At 41.3% G+C, this 19,684-nt stretch overlaps 1 protein-coding gene across 4 annotated transcripts in view; it reads right to left on the bottom strand.

Moving 5' to 3' along the window:
* Positions 1–19,684, bottom strand: part of LOC141923962 (C-type lectin domain family 2 member B-like) — a 29,583-nt gene that overhangs the window by 8,465 nt on the left and 1,434 nt on the right. For 2 of the 4 annotated variants that reach the window (XR_012623437.1, XR_012623439.1), the window contains exons 2-6: positions 19,529–19,618; positions 18,518–18,681; positions 16,829–16,932; positions 15,597–15,907; positions 1,857–1,953 (exon numbers count right to left, since the gene is read on the bottom strand). Coding sequence is in view for 1 of the 4 variants with exons in the window: in XM_074825727.1 (XP_074681828.1) it covers positions 15,772–15,907; positions 16,829–16,932; positions 18,518–18,681; positions 19,529–19,618 (494 nt within the window). In the remaining 3 variants the exon portion in view is untranslated. Of the gene's footprint in view, positions 1–673; positions 743–1,856; positions 1,954–14,039; positions 15,908–16,828; positions 16,933–18,517; positions 18,682–19,528; positions 19,619–19,684 lie in introns of those variants that run through there. The other 2 variants (XR_012623438.1, XM_074825727.1) reach the window with 2 other exon arrangements.

Genomic DNA, 19,684 nt, shown 5'->3' with positions numbered 1-19,684 from the left:
GAAATGTATATATATAAGAACATGAAAGATTAATTATATAGGTAGGTGTTTTTTTCACTATATCTCACTAAGACACAGTGACACTATTAATAGGTGGCAAATTCAAGACTGATTTAAAGTATTTCTTTATGGAAAATATTAGAATCAGCCTGCAGAAGTCATTGTTTTAGGACATTATTAAAGTAAATCATTTATTAGCACACTGAAAGGAATGCAAAATTCACTTAAGTGACAAGAATATACGGATTGCAATTGAAAAGATTTTTCAAAAGGATTACAAAAGAGCAAACACCATACTGTCATACCCTAAAGCACAAGAAAAACATTTTGCCTGAAATCTGGTTACTTAATTAGCCTCATAATAGGCCATCAAAATTTTTTAGACACTGTCTTTCCAAGGACCTCATACTGGCAACTTTCAGAAGTATGTAACTGGGTCAAAGCGCTCTCAGGATAACTTACAGCAGCAATTTCTAAGCATAATGCACTGAAGTACATTAAAAGCTGTGTGAAAGCACTTAAAATTATAAAATATAACTGGAAATTTAAAGGATAGTGTCAGGTGAGCAAACAAAAAAATTAGATGGAACAGACTTTTATGCTCTCAAATTTTGAAACATTTTGCACAGATGGTTGTAGTGGGCATGTGTGTGCATCTCCAGTAAGTACTTACGGGGTAGTTCTACACTGGGGTACCAAAGATTGTCCTGGCAGCTCTTCCACAGTGAAATGACCACACAGTCTAAGGGGCAAACTGAGTTAACAAATGAAAGACAAAGACAACATACCTGTGTACAGATATTTTTAGTACTGTGTCCCAAGAAGCAAATCTATAAAACTTATTTTTATAGAATAAATGTTGCTTTGCTACCATATTCAGGACACATTTTTCTTTCATACTGTGACCTCTGAATATTATAATTTTAAATAAATTTTCCATGCTTAACTGTCTTATAAGTAGCAAAGATCTATTTTTTGATTAGAATCTAAAAAATAAAACTTGATACTTTTGTTTTAAAGACATTAACTTTATTTCTTGAAAATAATTTTTTGAAGTAATGTTTTATAGTTGAAGACTATCAGTAGGTCATACACAAATTGTAGGACTAACAGTTTTCAGAATTATAGAAACTTCTATTGATTCTTGATTTGTGTTTTTCTCAGTGTAGAAATTTTAGAAGAGAAAGAAAGAAAGAAAGAAAGAAAGAGAAAAAGAAAAAGAAAAAGAAAAAGAAAAAGAAAAAGAAAAAGAAAAAGAAAAAGAAAAAGAAAAAGAAAAAGAAAAAGAAAAAGAAAAAGAAAAAGAGAAAAGGAAAAGAAAAAGAAAAAGAAAAAGAAAAAGAAAAAGAAAAAGAAAAAGAGAAAAAGGAAAAGAGAAAAAGAGAAAAGAGAAACAGACCCATCATTTTACAATTTAAAAATATTTCCGGTGTCTAAGCAAATGAATCAAATTAAAATATAAAATGTAAATATACTGCAGGAGAGAGAGGTCCATTCTGTGTCATCAGTGCACTGTAACTGCCAATGAGTTTCCAATCACCCGTATTAATATCTTCAATGTCTGATCATTAATGTGTTTCAGAAACAGCACATTTCAGCCATACTACTGAAATCCAGAATGGGATTTTAAAGGTCATTCTTTACCTTTGCTAGAATTCAATATTCCTTCTATTAATAAACATGAATTTGCCAAGAAAATAGGTATGTAATAAACAGAGGTGGATATTAATAGTTATAAAAATGCTTTCAACATGACTTCGGCTTCTTATGAATGCTCCAATTTATGAAAGAATGAAAGTTTTAAGAATGTGTCACTGAACAAAGGAAAAGTAAGTAACAATAAGATGACTTTTTACCTGTATCTGAAGTTTCTGAAGTAAAATGCACTCTTCCCTTGGGCGATACCTCTGCATAAACCACCTCACTTGCCATTTTGAAAAGATGCTTTCAGATCTGCAAGCAAAATGGACTCATTGAAGTAGTACCCTATATTACATCCTTTTTTGGCCTCCCCCCACCCATCACACCACATTAGGTCAAAAAAAATGTTTAGATGTCTCTAAAGCGGAAGGAAACAAGATACTTTTTTTTTTTTTTCCAAATGTAAATTCTCACCTTGCAGCTTTTGATAAACAGTTCTTAATTCTTAGCCCCTTCTGTTGGTGTATGTTTAATAAAAACAGTATAGCTTTGATTTTTATCAACTTTTTCATAAACTGTGACCTTCAGGCCACACATAATTTTCATTTGGAGCCTGAGCTGGCAACACGCTGAGTATGAACGTATCCTACTCAAACCAAGTGGACACTAAAATGTATTTTAACACAAAACTCAGTCAGGATTATTAGATTGCTTCAGTTTGTGATTATCATATCACTTCCTCCTAAACTTCATTAGTTCAGGGTTGAAACCAGAAAACAATGATGAGGGAAGGAACGGAAGGAATATCTGACATTGCTCAAGCACCTCATTTAAAGACTTTTGAGAGAAATTTTTTCTGTATCTTAAATTATTTTTTATTTATTTCATACTGAATAAAATTAATTTTTAAAGTTGAATTTGAAACAAAATGTTGCTATTAGGCCAACTTTCTTTTTTCTTCAGATTTTCCTCCACATAGAAATTTCTAATTTTTGGAGGTTTATGATAACTTAAAATGGTGCCAAAACTTTGAATTCTTCTCCCAGAGAAGCATCCAAGGCTTTTGAAGACACCCGAGAAAGGGAAAAAAGAGGCTCTGGAGGCACGGAAGCCAGTCGTGTTTGATCACTGATTTCCATCCTGTGTATTACTAGTTGCACAGAACTGACAAAGTTATTTTGTTAGTGGATTTGGGCAGAGCATGTAAAGATGTACCTCTTACTAGAGGGATATTGCAACGATTTGGAAGAAGTCGTTTGCCCTCATACATTAATCCTTTGCATTTCAATAACATGAAATAGTCACTAGATGTCTCTACTGCACCATAAAATATATCAGAAATTATATTCCATTTAAACTGAAGAAAATTTTATATGCTTATATAGTGGTTTGTTTTTTTTTAACGTATGAGTGGCATAAAATAACTTGTCAGAGATAACTAGAGTGTGAAGGAGAAAGAAGACTGAAAGATAAAAGAGTGGATGAGATGGGTGGTGGCTCCAAGTTCACAAAGCAGAGAAGACTTAGCAGTAAGCTTTTCCTAACCAGGACCAACACAGTAAAGTATTGTGGAGATACTGGGATATAACTGTACCCCTCAAACTGAATGATAACCTTAAGCAGCTTAAACCAGTCCTGATGGGGAGGACAGGAGTGTGGGGGAAGTGGGGAACCAATATTGTGGACAGATGTGCAATAGCCGTATCCTGTGATAGTGATGATGGTAGCAGAGGTGAAGGAAGGTGTCAAAGTCCACAGTAGGTATTTCAAGATCTTTAGCTAATTAGATCATGAAGGTGGTGTCAGGTAATAGGACTTCGGTGGGGTACAGCAAGCAGAGTGCTGGCAAAGCTGGGAGGGAAGAGATGTCTCGCTCCAGGCAGCTCTCTCCCACGGGCAGCAACTACCCATCCACCTAAGACTGACATATAATATTCTGCATGTAAAGCCTGCTCTGTCCCAGGACCTAAAGCTCCACTATAACACCTAGTTAAAGGAAATCCCCTGGCTTAGGCTAAAAGAAAGAGCTTTTTTCCCCCTGAAATAGATAATAGGTTGGTGCTCCTGCACTGGGGCAGAGTAGGAACTGGGCAATCTGTGGAAATCCTTTCTCAACCTTTTCATGATTATTTATTTTTTTCATGGTTTTGAACACTATGGAGAATAAATTCATATCACTTATATCCAAAACAAGTACATAACTTACGTATATAAATCTCCACAGATATGACACTATATCACTTTTAAGTTTTCAACTTTTGAGCTTAAGCTGAAGAGATGACTAGAGCTGAACAAGCAAAATAACAGCCACTGGGAATAATTAAAATAGTATTTTTCTTTTTTTCTTTTAAGCAATCTGTGTGAGGTGGCAGATGCAAACTTACTATGCCTGGGAAATAAATCCTGTATTTTCATGAGGGTGGAAGCCCTGCCATCTGATAATTAGCCACCATTTCCCTTAAGAATTATGTTTTCCTAGAAGGGGAATAGGAGAATACTTTTATTATTGTTATGACCAATGTATCTCTTAAGAATGCATTCAAAAGTACTGGAAAGTTTTTTAGACTGGCTGCAACTAAGACCAAGTATGATGCTGTACTGCAACATGTTCAGGTAAAAGTAATTCTTTTCATAGTAATCAGAGGCAAGAGAAGTGTTAATGCATGGACCTTTCTTTGTTTAGTGCCTTACCAGCTCCTGTTGAACTTTAGTAAGGGCAACAACAGCCCGGGTGTGGAGAGTATGTTTTGAGTGGATTCCCAGTCTGCTTGGGAGACTAGAGACACTACTGTTTCCTTCTGTAGTTATCAGCAGAAAGCTTCAGGCAAGATTTCCTGTAACAACCTTATTTCAGGCATTTGAAGATCTTCCCAAGCCCGAGTAGAGCAGTCTGCATGTACTGCACAGTGTATATCATAGAAGGTATTAATAGCAAGGATGTGACACTGCATTGAAATTAATAACTGTCTGCCTTCTGGCAAAAAGTAATGCAGTATTTTATGGATGTTTAAAAAAGTCTCGATTTTAAAGGTTTTATGATGCATTAAAAAAACTCAGAACTGTTGTGAAATCCCACAAGAAGCAGTGGTACTTCAGACAAAATTCCTAGGAAAATATATTAATGAAATTTTGAAGAGACAAACTGAAAGCTCTCATACTGCTGTGTTATTCTTGCAGGAGCCTTCATAGCAATTTAATCTTATGCTTATGCTTATTCCTATGCTTATGCTTATTCCATGATGTCTTAGTTTGGACGTGGGCTTAAGAAGGTAAACTGTTGAATTCTGATCTGTCCCTTGCTCAGCTCACCTAAACTATCATTTGCGAGCTTGGATAACTTATTGGTTGTATAATTTTGAAGGAGTATTATTTGCATATTAAGGAATTAAAGGAGATAAACATTGTAATTCTACAATGAATAAAGCTCCCTATTGTTTGAAGGGTTGTTGTCCTTCTGTTTCAATCAGTTAAAGCCCGAATGGCTCCCGTAGCTTAGAAGAAAGTGCTTAGATAAGGATGATAGGTATTCTATAAATGCCAGGAAACACCAAAACTGAACCTGCTGAGAAAGACAGGTGTGGAGCAGTTTGCTAACAACTGGCTACGTGAGAAAGGGCATAGCACCGAGGAACTGCTGACAACGGCGACGTGATGGGAAAATACCGAAAAGTATCAAAGAAGAACAAAGAACAGAAGCAAGACTATGTACAAGGCCTTGTAGAAATCATAAGGAGAGGGATTGGTATTTAACCTTAGCAACCAATGTATCTAACCTTAGCAACCTATAAGGAGCTCGCTTTTTGCAATATGTATGAACTGATTATTGTAGATATAAAAGGAGTGTGAGTACTAATAAAGTTGAGCCTTTGTGCATTAAATGATGGCTGGGCTCCCACTGCGTTCTTTCAACAAATGGTGACCGCGACGTGATCCGTGCCAAAGGACGTATAAGGCGCCACGAAGGATAAAGACCAGTGAAGGTGGTTCAGGTCCTTAAGCAGCGAGGACGGCGAAAGGCGACTGAAATAAGAGAAAAGGCCCGCGCCCTGGGTGTCATAAGAGGTGAACCCTGCTGATACGTGCTGCCGAGACCTGGAAAGGCTGCAACGGAAAAATTCAGGTATGGACAGGCAAGCAGCATATGATTTATTTGCATCCTGGCTGACACAACGCCGGGTTGAGGGAATAGATGTAAAAAAGGATCTTCAGGGTCTTTTAGCTTATGGGGTAGAGCAAGGTTGTTTTATTAATCCACATGCAGTTCATGAGTTATCGGAATGGCGAAAATTTGGAGATAAGTTATGGGAATTAACATTGAACGATGATAAGACAGCAAAAAAGTTGGGAAAGTTATGGAGGATGGTTCATAATGAATTGTTAAGGTATCAGGCGGAAAAAAGAGCTGCACAGAGCGCAGTTGCGGCAAAAGAGAAAAACACCAGATATGGGGAGGAGGAAACTAGGTGGCCATTACCGCCTACGTTTCGTGAGCTTGTTTTACCACCTTTACGTTCCGAAGAGACGGGACAGGAAAGCTCAGAACGAGTTCTCCCTACCGCTCCCCCCGCCCCCGCCCTGAGTAGCCCTGACGCGTCCAGCCACACTGTGACGCCGGAAAGCGAGAATTCTACTCCTGGCTCAGAAGATGGGCTGGGGATAGAGATCGCTAAAGAAAGGTGTCGGGCTTGGAATGCATTGGCACGAGAGGGGTTAGAAAAAGGGGATGAGGCGATGACTCAGATGGCGACAGCAATGGCTTTTCCAGTTCAGTTTCAGCCGAACCCAGCTGGTGGAATAAATGCTACTGTTACGGCATTAGATTGGAAGCTTTTGTCACAATTGCGCTCTACAGTGAGTTCTTATGGTGTTACTGGTGAACCGGTTCGTCAAATGTTAGATTATCTCTGGAGCACTCAACTTCTTTTGCCTACAGATTGTCGGGGTATAGCAAAGTTAATTTTCTCTCCTAGTCAGTTGTTGTTGTTTAATGCGCATTGGCAAGCGAGAGTATTAGAATCGGTAGCGGTACAGCGGCAAGCAGGAGATCCATTACAAGGGATTACAATGGATGAATTAATGGGGTTAGGACCTTATGCTAGAGTAGAAACTCAAGCACTGCTCGGTCCGGATAAAGTGAGAGAGGCAATGAGGTTAGTGAGAGAAGCCATAGAGCAAGTGAAAGAGCCAGGCGGAGTTCCAATGTATATGGGAATTAAGCAAGGGAGAGAAGAAACTTTGGGCAGTTTTGTAGATAAGTGGGTAAATGCAATTGAAAGAGCAAGAGTACCTATCTACATGCAGGGTGCTCTCTTAAAACAATGTATTTTGCAAAATGGCAATCCTGCTACAAAGAGTTTATTGAATACATTAGGGGCAAATTGGACTGTAGAGGAGGCACTTGAAAAGGCGTCATCGATACCTACTGGACCTCAGGCTTTTCTTGTAGAGGCAATAAAGAAATTAGGGGAAGAAATGAAAGAACAGGCTCAGGCTACTCAAAGTCAGGTTATGGCAGCCCTTGCACCTTTCCAGACTTCGGTAGCAGCCGCAGCGCAGTCCTTCAACCCGCCACCCGGGGAAGTCTCGGGTTGGACCTGGCAGCAGCAGTAGACGTTACCCTGTTAACAAATAATCCTCAAACAATATCTACGAATGTACGAGGACCTATCATTATTAATGGGAGAGCCATGGGAGCTTTATTATTAGGAAGATCATCGGCATCACAATGTGGACTATTTGTTTTACCGGGAGTTATCAATGCAGATTATGAAGGTGAAATCTATATTATGGCATATACACTGAATCCACCAGTAAAGATTGCACAGGGACAACGGATTGCACAGCTGGTGCCCTTGCCACAAGTGACTCAAACAATACGACCAGTGACTGAAGAGAGTCGCGGAAACAAAGGCTTCGGATCTACAGGAAGCCTGACCCTGCTAACACTGAATCTGAGTACGAGACCCAGAAAGACTGTTCACCTGTCATTTCAAGGTAACGCAATAACTGTGGAAGGGTTGTTAGACACAGGCGCAGATTCCAGCGTACTGTCGCCTTCCTCTTGGCCACAAGGCTGGCCGTTACAAGAGCATACCACCACCATCACTGGCGTGGGTGGTTTAACTTTAGCTAATCGAACGCCGCCCCTACAATTAACAATTGAAGGACAAACAGTCACAGCGGTGCTTGCTGTAGTGCAATTACCTCCAGGGGTAAACTGTTTAATTGGAAGAGATGTGTTAGAACAAATGGGAATAGTTTTGACAAACGATCACCATTTATTCTAATGGCCATTGCTTGAACTTTCCCGATCCCTATAACTTGGACATCTGACGATCCAATATGGGTAAAGCAGTGGCCACTAAAAAGGGAAAGTCTTGAGCAAGCACACCTGCTAGTACAAGAACAATATCAACAAGAACATTTAAGATTATCTACTAGTCCTTGGAATACTCCGATATTTGTCATAAAAAAGAAATCAGGCAAATATCGACTTTTGCATGACCTTAGGGAAGTAAACAAACAAATGGAACCAATGGGGGCTTTACAACCAGGTATGCCGAATCCAGCTATGTTACCTTATGAATGGCCTATATTGATTGTGGACTTAAAAGATTGTTTCTTTGCGATTCCGCTTCATGAAAAGGACATGCGCCGATTTGCTTTCACTTTACCAACAATAAATAGAGAAGGGCCAGATCAACGGTTTGAATGGACAGTTTTACCACAAGGAATGAGAAATAGTCCAACTTTATGTCAGATTTTTGTAGATGCAGCCTTACAGCCATTACGTCAAAAATGGACTAATGTTATAATTTATCACTATATGGATGATATATTATTTGCACAGAAAGAACCATTTACAGAAACACAGATAAAAGAAATTGTAAACACCCTTGCAAAGCAAAGATTGGTAATTGCACCAGAAAAGATACAAAAAACAGCTCCATGGAAGTATTTGGGATTGTCTTTGATGAAACAAATAGTAACACCACAAAAATTGACAATTAATCCTGAAATCTCAACACTGCACGATGCTCAGAAGCTATTAGGAGATTTACAATGGCTAAAACCTATAGTGGGCATCCCAAACGAACTTTTACAACAATTACGACCACTGTTAAAAGGAAATGACCCTGCACAGGTGGTGTCTTTATCAGCAGACCAGAAGCGAGTGCTACAACAGATTATGGACCGTATTACTTCTGGACAAGTGCGTCGGAGAGATGCTGAGCTCCCCCTGGACATACTTGTGTGGATGGGTTCACAGCATTTGCTCGGAGCTATTACGCAATCTAAAAAGAAAACGGGGGAGACATGGGTGCTAGAATGGATCACGCCAGCATTACAACAATCAAAATCTTTACTTCAAAAAATTGAGGCACTAGCAAATTTAGTAAAGAAAGGTCGTGTGCGAGTTATTCAAATAAGTGGAAGAGAACCTCAATTCATATACTGTCCAATGCAGAAGGAAACCATGCAATGGTACCTGGCAAATAGCATAGCATTGCAGGAAGCCATGTTAAATGGGCCAATGATGTTGTCAACTGATCAATTATCTATGGAACCTTTGAGATGGTTAGGACAATTACATTGGATTGAACAGCCAAAAAGACAACAGGCGCCGATTCCGAATGCCATCACAGTTTATACAGATGCAGGAAAGAAATCTCAGACAGCAGCTATAACGTGGCAGGAAGATAATACATGGAAACACGAGATATTAAAAGCCACAGCACAAGACACACTACAAACTTTGGAACTGTTGGCAGTAGTTTGGGCGATGGTTAAGTTTAATGGACCATGTGAATTATTAACCTGGGGCAGGGGTTATGCTTGTGTCTCTACAGATGCCGGCCCTCGCTGGGTTCCTGCTCGGTGTGTTCGGCCTGTGCTGGAACCTGCATCAGGCTGAAGGATGGGTAGTTCCACAACCCAAGCAGAATATCTGGGTAACTTTGGCAAATATGACACATCAAGAAACCTTGTGCCTTTCTACTGCGAACCCGGAAAATCCATTCTCCACCTGTTTGGTGGGAGTGCCAGTAGACACATGGCCAATCCCACAAACCCTTCAGGCTTTCTCTCTTTGCAACTCTTCAAAAAATTGTACAGATAATTGGGATGGTGTATATAGTCACCTTCCACAGGTTACGCAAGAACCCCAAGAGCTAGAGTTGCTAGGCTCTGTTATAATGGATGCTTGTGTGTTTTTTAATTACTCCTGTAACACCACACGGAGAGGGCAAAATGTGAATGCAACTAATGCTGCTTATCATAATTCAACTGCTTGGTGCAATTATACTTCGACTAACATCTCACGATCTTTTGCTGTTCCTCTTGCATTACCTCCTGGTGTGTTTCTAATCTGTGGAGATCGTGCCTGGGGAGGCGTCCCATCTAAACTGAATGGAGGCCCGTGTAGCCTCGGACGTCTCACGTTATTAACACCAAATGTGTCAATGATTCTGAATATGACTCGAAAACATAAGCGAGTCCCAAGGACCGTTCATCGGTTTGAAAGTTCTTGTCGAGATAACGTTGAATTCTGGAATCCAGGCCAGATCATAACGGCCTCCATATTGGCACCAGGAGTTGGTGTTGCAAATGCCTTAACGACTTTGAATAAGTTGGGATGTTGGCTTAGCAAACAGACTAACGCTACTTCTTTAGCTTTAAGTGGCCTTTTAACTGATGTTGATAGTGTTAGACATGCTACTTTACAGAACAGGGCTGCAATTGATTTTTTGCTTTTAGCACAAGGCCATGGATGTGAGGAATTTGAAGGAATGTGTTGCATGAACCTGACAGACAATTATTCTTCAGTCCATGCAAAGATTAAGAAATTACAAGAAGGTCTACACAGCTTGAAACAAGTAGATGGATTAGGGATTGAAAGCTGGTTAAAAGAATGGGGACTTTCAGGATGGTTAATATCTCTGATCAAGTCTATAGGGGTCATGATCTTGGTAATTGTGACTGTGCTTTTGATGTTGCCATGTATTGTCAGTCTTCTGCAAAGGGCCCTGCAGAAGACTGCCTCTGCAATATTTTTAGCACAAGTGCAAAAAGAAAACAGGGGAGATGTGGAGCAGTTTGCTAACAACTGGCTACGTGAGAAAGGGCACAGCACCGAGGAACTGCTGACAACGGCGACGTGATGGGAGAATACCGAAAAGTATCAAAGAAGAACAAAGAACAGAAGCAAGACTATGTACAAGGCCTTGTAGAAATCATAAGGAGAGGGATTGGTATTTAACCTTAGCAACCAATGTATCTAACCTTAGCAACCTATAAGGAGCTCACTTTTTGCAATATGTATGAACTGATTATTGTAGATATAAAAGGAGTGTGAGTACTAATAAAGTTGAGCCTTTGTGCATTAAATGATGGCTGGGCTCCCACTGCGTTCTTTCAACAGACAGGTGCTCCTACCTCTCCCTGTCATTTCCTTCCTTTGCTAATGCTAGCCTAGACAGATATTTTCCTGTGGTATCCAGAAAAACATGCACAAAAGACTTAAAGACAGTGAACCAACCAGGCACCCACTTTCCTCCCTCGGTCTTCTGCTCTGAGGCCTGCCCTGGATGTGACATCCTTGGTCTGAACAAATCTTTTGGGGCACCCAGGTCATGGAGGGGGGAAACTTCATCTGAGTTACACATTTATTCTGCTTCAGCTGTTCAAGATAGACACAGCACCTGAACCCTACAAAGCCACTGTCATATATCGCTTCATGGCCAGAGCAGCGCAGTACAGGCCCAGGAGAGGGAATATGCTCCCTGTACCGATCTGCCTGAGACCAGCTGGAGTGGCAGAGCTTCCCCATGGATTAATTGCTCAATACTTGGAGGTTTCAACTCAACCAGAGTATCTGCTGCGGACAGAGCATCCACCAATCCACAGCATCTCCAGCTGTGAATAGCCCAACACTGGGCTGAGCGGCCATAGGCAGCTGGAGGGACCACTAAGGGTCACTGGTTTCCAAATATAATGGTTACTTCCTTTTCACCACAGTGAATGGTGAGCACACATGGGACGCTGCCTTGACAACTGTGTAGTGAGTTCAGTCCAGACTTCTCAAAGGTCACCTTGCACATCCAACCTGCCTGAAGTACAAACCTTTCTTCATCAGTCTCAGCTGCAAGCAGGAAGTCCTTCATCAGGCCTTTCCCAGTACCCTTCCTGTAATCCTTCCCCGTTGGACTGTGAAGATCTGTTCATTTCCTCGGACCTCCTCATCAGCACCCATGCTTAAGCCTCTTTTCCCTCCCCACAGCCTGGCAGTCTGGAAAAGGAAGCAGAAGTGACTGGAAGCGATTGCTAAAGCAGTTAGTGTGGAAATGGCTGTGCAGAAGCAAGGACCAGCCTGTCTGGGGAGGATGGAAAGAAGTGGACTCCAATCAGCCTGACTCAGGGAATGGCCACGAGGAGTGTGAATTCCCCCTGCCTAGAGGCAGCTGCACCACTGATGCCTCCTGCCTTGTGGAGATGCCGTAGAGCATCCAAGTGTTCAAGAGCTGCCCTGGCCCAACAGGCACCCAACCCAGCAGCTCCAGCTGAAGCCAGGAGTGATTTTGCAGGGTAGAGATTCATATTGCACATCTGCCTTGTGCACCCTGCGCTCTCCCCACTCCCTTTAGCCCCCATAAGGGCTAAAGGGAAGCAGCAGCAAGAAAGATGCATTTTTCTGGGTGGTGTTTTGGCAGACTTCACACCCAACCAGGCTGTGCACGTCCATGCCATGGTACCTCTCTGCTGGGTTACATTTCCCACAGCAAGCACAAAGCCAGTGTAAAGGCTTGTGTGTGTGGTTTGCAACTTGAGAGGTGTAAAAGTGGGTACTCGTGCCTCCCCCGAGATAAAAGTTATGCCAAGCACGGTGAAATGCAACAGTGTGTATGCCAGTGCAGACCTTAACGTGATGTGAAATCATGGCATAATGTTTTTTGCAGGAGCAGGTCCCACCACCTCTTGGTGGGAGGACATGATGATGGACCCTAAAATTTATGGAACTTGCAACCTAGTCCAGCTGAAATGGGGATTGACTTTATTTTAGTTTTGCTGTTGGAAGAGGCCACAGATTTGCAGGGCAGGAGATTAAGTTGCCACAAACTTCTGCTCTTCCCCTGGAGTTTAGCACTGTGCAAAACTCCCAACTGCTGATTATTTCTCACCATCTGAGTTTATTTGCCTGTACCAGTCAATTCTTTTGAAAGAAAATCATCACTTTTCCATCAGTTACTGAATTAGGGATAGCATGAATCCATTGGGAGCTGACAATGTTCACAGCGTGTCTGAGTGTGGTAGGGAAGCACAGGGGAATCACAGGGGAACTTCATACTTTGGGAGGTGGAAAATGTTATTTGGTGAATTGGGAAACTACTTTTGAAAATGCATGTAATGTAACTGTTATAACAAATCTAATTACTATTGTATTAATTGATCACAGACAAGTACGTTGGATTCTGTGCAGATCATGGAGTGAGAACTGATCTGCCTGCCAAAGACCTCACTATACAAGAACTTTATAACCTAGAAGAGGAAGAAATAAAGTATTCATCCAGCCCATTTCAATTTTAATCACAGTAGATAAGTAATCCAGGAAATGTACACAGCAATATTTATCCAAATATTATTTTCAACTTTTTGTGGGGTTTTTTTTGTTTTTTATTTGTTTGTTTTGTTTTGTTTTGTTTGGGTTTTTTTGGGTTTTTTTTGTTTTTTTTCCCCCTGGGTTGCTACACTAATTGAAAACTTAAAAAAGGAAATTGTGTTCAGCAATTCACCTGTTGGAGTTGCATTACAACATCCCTTCTTGTATGTCTCTGTTGCTATGTTCCTCATCTAACTTTGCTTGGGAAGGTCACAACACTGGTGAATATTGTGCAATTTTCCTTGACAAAACAACTTAAAATGAGGGGAAGTTCACATGGGTTTCAGTTTTCTTAAAGCTATTTAATCAGATATTAGCAATTAGCTGCAATTTAGCTGCCGTGAGACTTCTAATGCAAGCAGGGAAGATGCAGTCAGTGGCCTGGCTCAGCCAAGCATCCGGATCATCAGGGCAGGTCTGGGGTCAAGCTGGGAAACCAATGGATTGGTTGAGTCGAAATGGGGTCCTGAGCCCCTGGGCTGGGGTGTGAGAGGAGGTGTGACCCTTCTGAGGGGTGACCCTGCAGAGTCAGTCAGGCTCACGATGAATTCACAGGCTCTGTCACGGTCCTACACAGAGTTCTAATTTCACTGTCAAAAAATGTTCTGTGCCCACCTACAGACAGTAACTAAACACACATAAGGAAGCAGGTATCACAAGCTAAACAGAGCAGTCTTGGACTACCACAATCCTAAAGCAGAGGAGCAAGCTCAACAAAAAGCAGAGACCAAAAGCATCACTAGGAGCAATTACTGGAAGTATTTATTGGCACATTTACAAGGCAATTTACAGAGACAGCAAAATGGACTTCTTACCCTTTCTGGCACTCTATGCTGACTCTTTCAACTGGATTTTTGACACGTGGTGGGAAACAGGTCCCTACCCTGGCAATCTAACCCCTGTCCGTGGTTCCTTGCAAAGTGCTTCCCCTTCTGTTCTTGTCCTTTCTTGGGGAACGACAAGCAAAGATATATTGAATACTCTGCTCCAGCTTCTCCTCTCACCTATTTCTTTCCCTCCAAAGAAGTACATCTTCTGGATAAATACCAAGTGCAGTTATAGCAATCTGCAATTTCTTCTTCCCATTTCTTTGGAGATCTATATGCCAGACGCTTCATCTTCCCTGTGGGCTTCTCTGAGCTCAACATGGTACTCTGTTTCCAGACTAGAACATTTTCCTAGTTTAAAAGGCCTTTCCTCTGGTTCACATTTTTAAAGACAGTAACCACCCTTTGTAAATCATGTATCTTGGGAAGCAGTCATTGTACAAGTATCTGCTGAATCTAAGAGTGAACAGGAAGGAACCAACCACAGACCTTCCTGGGGAGCCTCCTATGCCCCCACTGCCCATCCGCAGGCATTATACTAAGAATGTAAACAGATTAATCTATTAATTCATTCCTTAGACTAACCACAAAAGCCACAATTTGTCCTTGAGGCTTTCCCTGTCAATGACTGAGGCATTAACTCCTTCGGTTCCTCACAATCTGTCCCATGAACTGTTAAACTATCCTTGCCCACACAAATCACTAAAATAGCCATGTTGGAGACAATAAAAGCTTTTTTTCCCCTGCACAGGCAAACAGTTAAGCACCACAGTACCTCACTTTAAGCTGCCCTAGAACCCTTTCCATGCTACATATACATGTCTCCCCACTTCTAAATCCAGTTGACTTTCTCAGCCCTCCCACAGTTGTGCGTGATTCAGTCTGGGAACTTTTCTATTGCAGCCACATATTCAGGGAAGTTTGGGTAGTAGCAGTCATGTTTCCAGATAGGTCCAGAGGGATAAAGAGTATCCGTAACCTGTCCCACTCTATACGCCCTGTAACATCAGTGCCATTCACTAGAAGACCCAGTCATTATCTGCCTTCCTGGTTTACAAAGCTCCCATTTATATCTTTGGACATTACATACCAATCACATTTGAAAACCCCATGAAAAAAGAAGGGAAGGGAAGTAAAAACACCTTATGAAGTCTCATCCATGTACCACAAAGACAAACTAAAAGATTTCAGACAAAGAACTACCGAGCTCCAGAGAAAACAGGAAAAAACACATCACTGGGTTCCCTATGAACTGCATTTTCAATAGGACCTTCATGTCATTGTAATAATGTTTTTAGCTGTCCTAAAAAAGTAGGTTTTGCAGTTGTGAAGAGTTCTCAAGGAAAGTATCCACTCCTGTGTCCTTCAGCCCTTTCAACAATGAAATGTATTACCAAGAAGCAACTTCCGTTCTTTGCCACGGCCGTTGTATCATCATTTCCCCTCGTCACTGTCACTTCTTAAGCAATTACCTCTTTCACATGGAGTCACTATTAATCCCTCTATTGCTTCTCCTGGAGAAGTCTGGCTATGATCCACACCATGGCACCTCTTGCCCCTGTGGACTTCCTACAGCAAGGACTTTCAGTATTCTGAATTCCAACTTCTTGAGGAGAAAGTCTCTGTATTTGCACAGCCAGCTGTTCCCTACAAAGAGCTTGTCTTGGGATTAAACCAACCAATGGTGCAAAGCCAGTTCCTGACTGAGGAGCACCTTCTGGTAGAGATGAAGGATGAATCTATATGGACACAGTCTCCATCATTTGTTATATTGATGTGAAATCTAAAACACCAAGAGAAAAATAAAAATTAGAGCAGAACTTTGGTCTAAAAATTAGAAGACTTATTTCTTATTCTTTAGAAAACTGGGTCTTTAAGACTGTGGAGAACAAAGTAGAGAATGATTTAAAATGAGCCCTGCTTCTTGGGAGGATCAGAATTCACGTGTGAAACACACGGTGATGCTCTGATGCACCTTCTATTAAAGCAAGCTGCTTTGATCCCCACAGAGATGTAGCACCTGTGCTTGTACTTCAGTCTACAACGTGTTGTGAGCACAAAAGGCACAATTCTCCAGAGCAGGAGAGAGAGGATCCCAGAGGGACCCATGGCAGCAGTATTCCTCCAGTACAGACTGGGGCCCTGCCACCTCTTCCCACCAATTTTGCTGAGCCTCTGCTCGGGATGTGGCTGCAAAGAAGCCAATCTCCGGGATACAAAGTGGGCAAAAGCGATGCCTTCTGAGACACAACCCCCCAGCCCAGTGACCTTCCAAAGTGGTCCTGAGCACCTCAGTTGTTCATAGGAGGCCCTGTCTATACTGGCTGAGTGTTCAACCCTGCAAGACCAACAGGGCGAGCTAATTCAAACCATTTGTAATGTCTAACATTGGTAATTCTTCCTAAGAAGGCAAATATTATCCATCTCATATAGTGGGATTGTACAGAAACAACTTACTCTAGGCCTAACCTAACAGCTGCTATGCAACAACATGAAAAACTAAGCAATGATGCCCCTTTCCCACTTCTCTGGGGACATAACTACTTTTATTAGCACAGTATTAGCATTTTTACAGTCACATGACAGCCCTCATTTGGTAAGATACACCAGTTTATCTACAGAGGAATATGTAACAGAATAACTTTTCTACTTGGACAAAAAAGCCAACTCTCTTCCTGCATAGTATACTTGAAAGGAAACTCACAAGTTTGTGTCAAATGACTCTCCATTCACCCAGAAGAATTCGTTTCCTTTCCTGCGCAGCCCAATCCAGAAGTCTGTTATGCGTATTCGATACATTATGAAGTTCTAGACAAAACACAGAATAAAATGACATATGGATATGAGATTTTTTTATGATTATAATTATATAGCTTTTTGTATAAAAACTGCACAGATATAAACTGCATCACAGAATAGACAATGATGGACTTTTTTTTTCACAGGTCACTAATGTTTTACTGCTAGATTTAATTAGTTGAAATACTAAAGGGAGCCCTAGATCCATTACTGATAGTCAGTGAGGTCCCAGCTACTTAGTTGGTAGTCATGCAGAGTGCTACTGACCATCCACCTATACCCTGCCCTGCCCTGTCATTAAAAACATCCACATGTCATTAGAAATACCATATCACATTATGCAATAGTCAGCTAGTACAATGGTTTCACTGTGTCACCAGGAGAATGGCGTTTCAGTACAAGGACATGGATTTGGTGGGAACACAGTGACTGACTTGTCACAGGTTGCCTTGACTCTTACATCACCATCATTTCTTGGATTGTGTCTCTATCAAATTCAAGTCACACATTTAAGATCCTCCAACTTCCCAATTTTCACACTTTTACTCAACACTAATCATATAAGTGTGTGAGTTCATTCTGTTTTCTTGTTCCTTATATTTCTGACTGTAAAGTTAGGGACTACGTAAACCCAAGCTCCAGGACATCTTGAGGGCACACACATGGTTTATAATCTGCAGTATGAATGAAACAGTCTTTCTCGATTCTTTCTTTATGATCCTATAATCGTCTCTGAAAACACACTTGCTATAGTGCTGTTTTCTTTTGTTTTTCTGTACAGAACATCCTGAATTGGTAGGACACTACAGGAGGCTTAAAGAACATAGTAAACAGGAGGCTTAAAGAACATAGTAAAATGAAAAATGGTTTGAAAACAACAAAAACCACAGGCAGAACCTACTGCACAAACTGGGTATTTTCAATACCATGGGGCCCAGCACCACATAACCACAGCCACTCTTCACCTTTTGTGGGAAAAGAGAAATTGACTGTTGTGCACAGAACTAACACCACATTTCTGTTTTTCAGTTGGCCACTACACCATTTGTTATGCTAAAGAAAGCACTCTTTAAAGGAACTGTGTCTTTAAAGAGTATCAAGAAGATAAAACACATAGATGTGCACTGGTGGTTCATAAACTCCACAATTAGTTTAGTTATATTTAGTATGGGAATTGCTGCTGACTGTATTTTTGGGTATCCTGGAGAGGGAATGAACGTCAAGTGTGTGAGGCAAGTGGACAGGCTAAATTGCCTAACTTAAATTGAACACAGAAATTGCCAGTTTAAAAAAAAACCACCACACCCTCTTTATTAGGAATTAGGAGTCACAACTCCATTTTTATATTCCTTCAGGCTTTGTACATAGTTTGCCTTTTAAATTTCTGAAATACCCTCTAAAGTAACAACAGAATTTCTACAGCGGATTTTAGTGAACAGACCACACCACACTGAAAAAGTCTGTAGGCTGTACCGACTCACAGCACACGTCTGCCACATAGTATGGTGGGTTTCAAGCTATACAAGGGAACAAGTGATGGAGTTACAGCAACTGTTAGGGCAGCAGAGCAAATTCAAGGCGCTGGACACCTTACCAGCTCTTGGCGGCTGTTAATCACGGCAAGGGATGCTCCGTAGTCAGAGCAGGCCTCCTGACTGGAGTCCCAATCTGCCACGGCTCCTGAATGATAGTAACACTTCCTCTTGTAGTACAGCCAGTCCTCAGGGCATGGCTCCAGCTGGGGCAATTTAGGTGGATCTTTTGTTCAAATGAAGAAATGAAGAGAACGTTACTTACTTATCCTTACATATTTAAAATACAATTGTATACATATTTACACGTTCTGGACCTGCTTCCTCTATTTGAAGAATATCTGTGCCTTGCGCTGAATTAAGGTGAATTATGAGTGAACATAAGATGAATTATGGGTGAACACAATACAGCTGAAGGACTGTGCTCACTCTTAGTTTTCTCCAGTTATACCAGCTACGGTGGGTCCAGTGATCCCTGATTACATGCTCACATGCTGGGCATGTGCCAGCAAACAGACTCCAACATGTGCATGTGCAAAGCTCCAGCTACACCAGAGACACCACAGGTGAGAACAACAGGGCAGAAGGCCATCTTTGAGAAAGAGTGCAAACACAGATACTAGTTATCTGCCATGAAGCTGCTCAAATTTGACCCTAAACAGCTTCTCGTTCAATGTATTCAGTTGCAAAAATAACTTTCTAGGCCAGAGCCAAGCCAAGTGAAGAAGTCAGTACTGCCTCCCTAACTCTGCTTATGGCTTTGTCATTCCTCAGCATTTTGCCATGCTGCAGCACAATGAAATCCTGCAGAAAATTAAAAAAACCCACAAAAGTCAATTTAGCGCTACCAGAAGCAACTCTCCCAGGACAACCAGTAACAGAATTTAGTTTCAGTTTCCGTTTCTGGATTCTAACCTCTGTAACAGCAGCCGTATCAGGGTGTGTGTGTGGGGGTGAGCTGAAAACCAGTGGAAATACCTCTTACCCCTCAGCCATGAAGAGACAGTATCACGAGAGACAGAAGTACTGAATTCCTCTTTCCAGAGCTAGGGTTTTTTTAAAAATGCACTCACTTAGGGTAATCCACGATAAGAGTAAAATCACAGCGACAGCGATGACAAGTCCTGCAATTCTTTTCCAGAAAGAGAGGTGTAAACTCATATCTAAGGAGAGAAATAATATTATGCGTGTCATGAATAAAGCACATGTAAGGATCTGAAGAATCGGGT

The sequence above is a fragment of the Strix aluco genome, chromosome 5 (assembly GCF_031877795.1).
Source record: "Strix aluco isolate bStrAlu1 chromosome 5, bStrAlu1.hap1, whole genome shotgun sequence".
NCBI lineage: Eukaryota > Metazoa > Chordata > Aves > Strigiformes > Strigidae > Strix > Strix aluco.
This window is presented reverse-complemented; position numbering and strand designations above follow the sequence as displayed.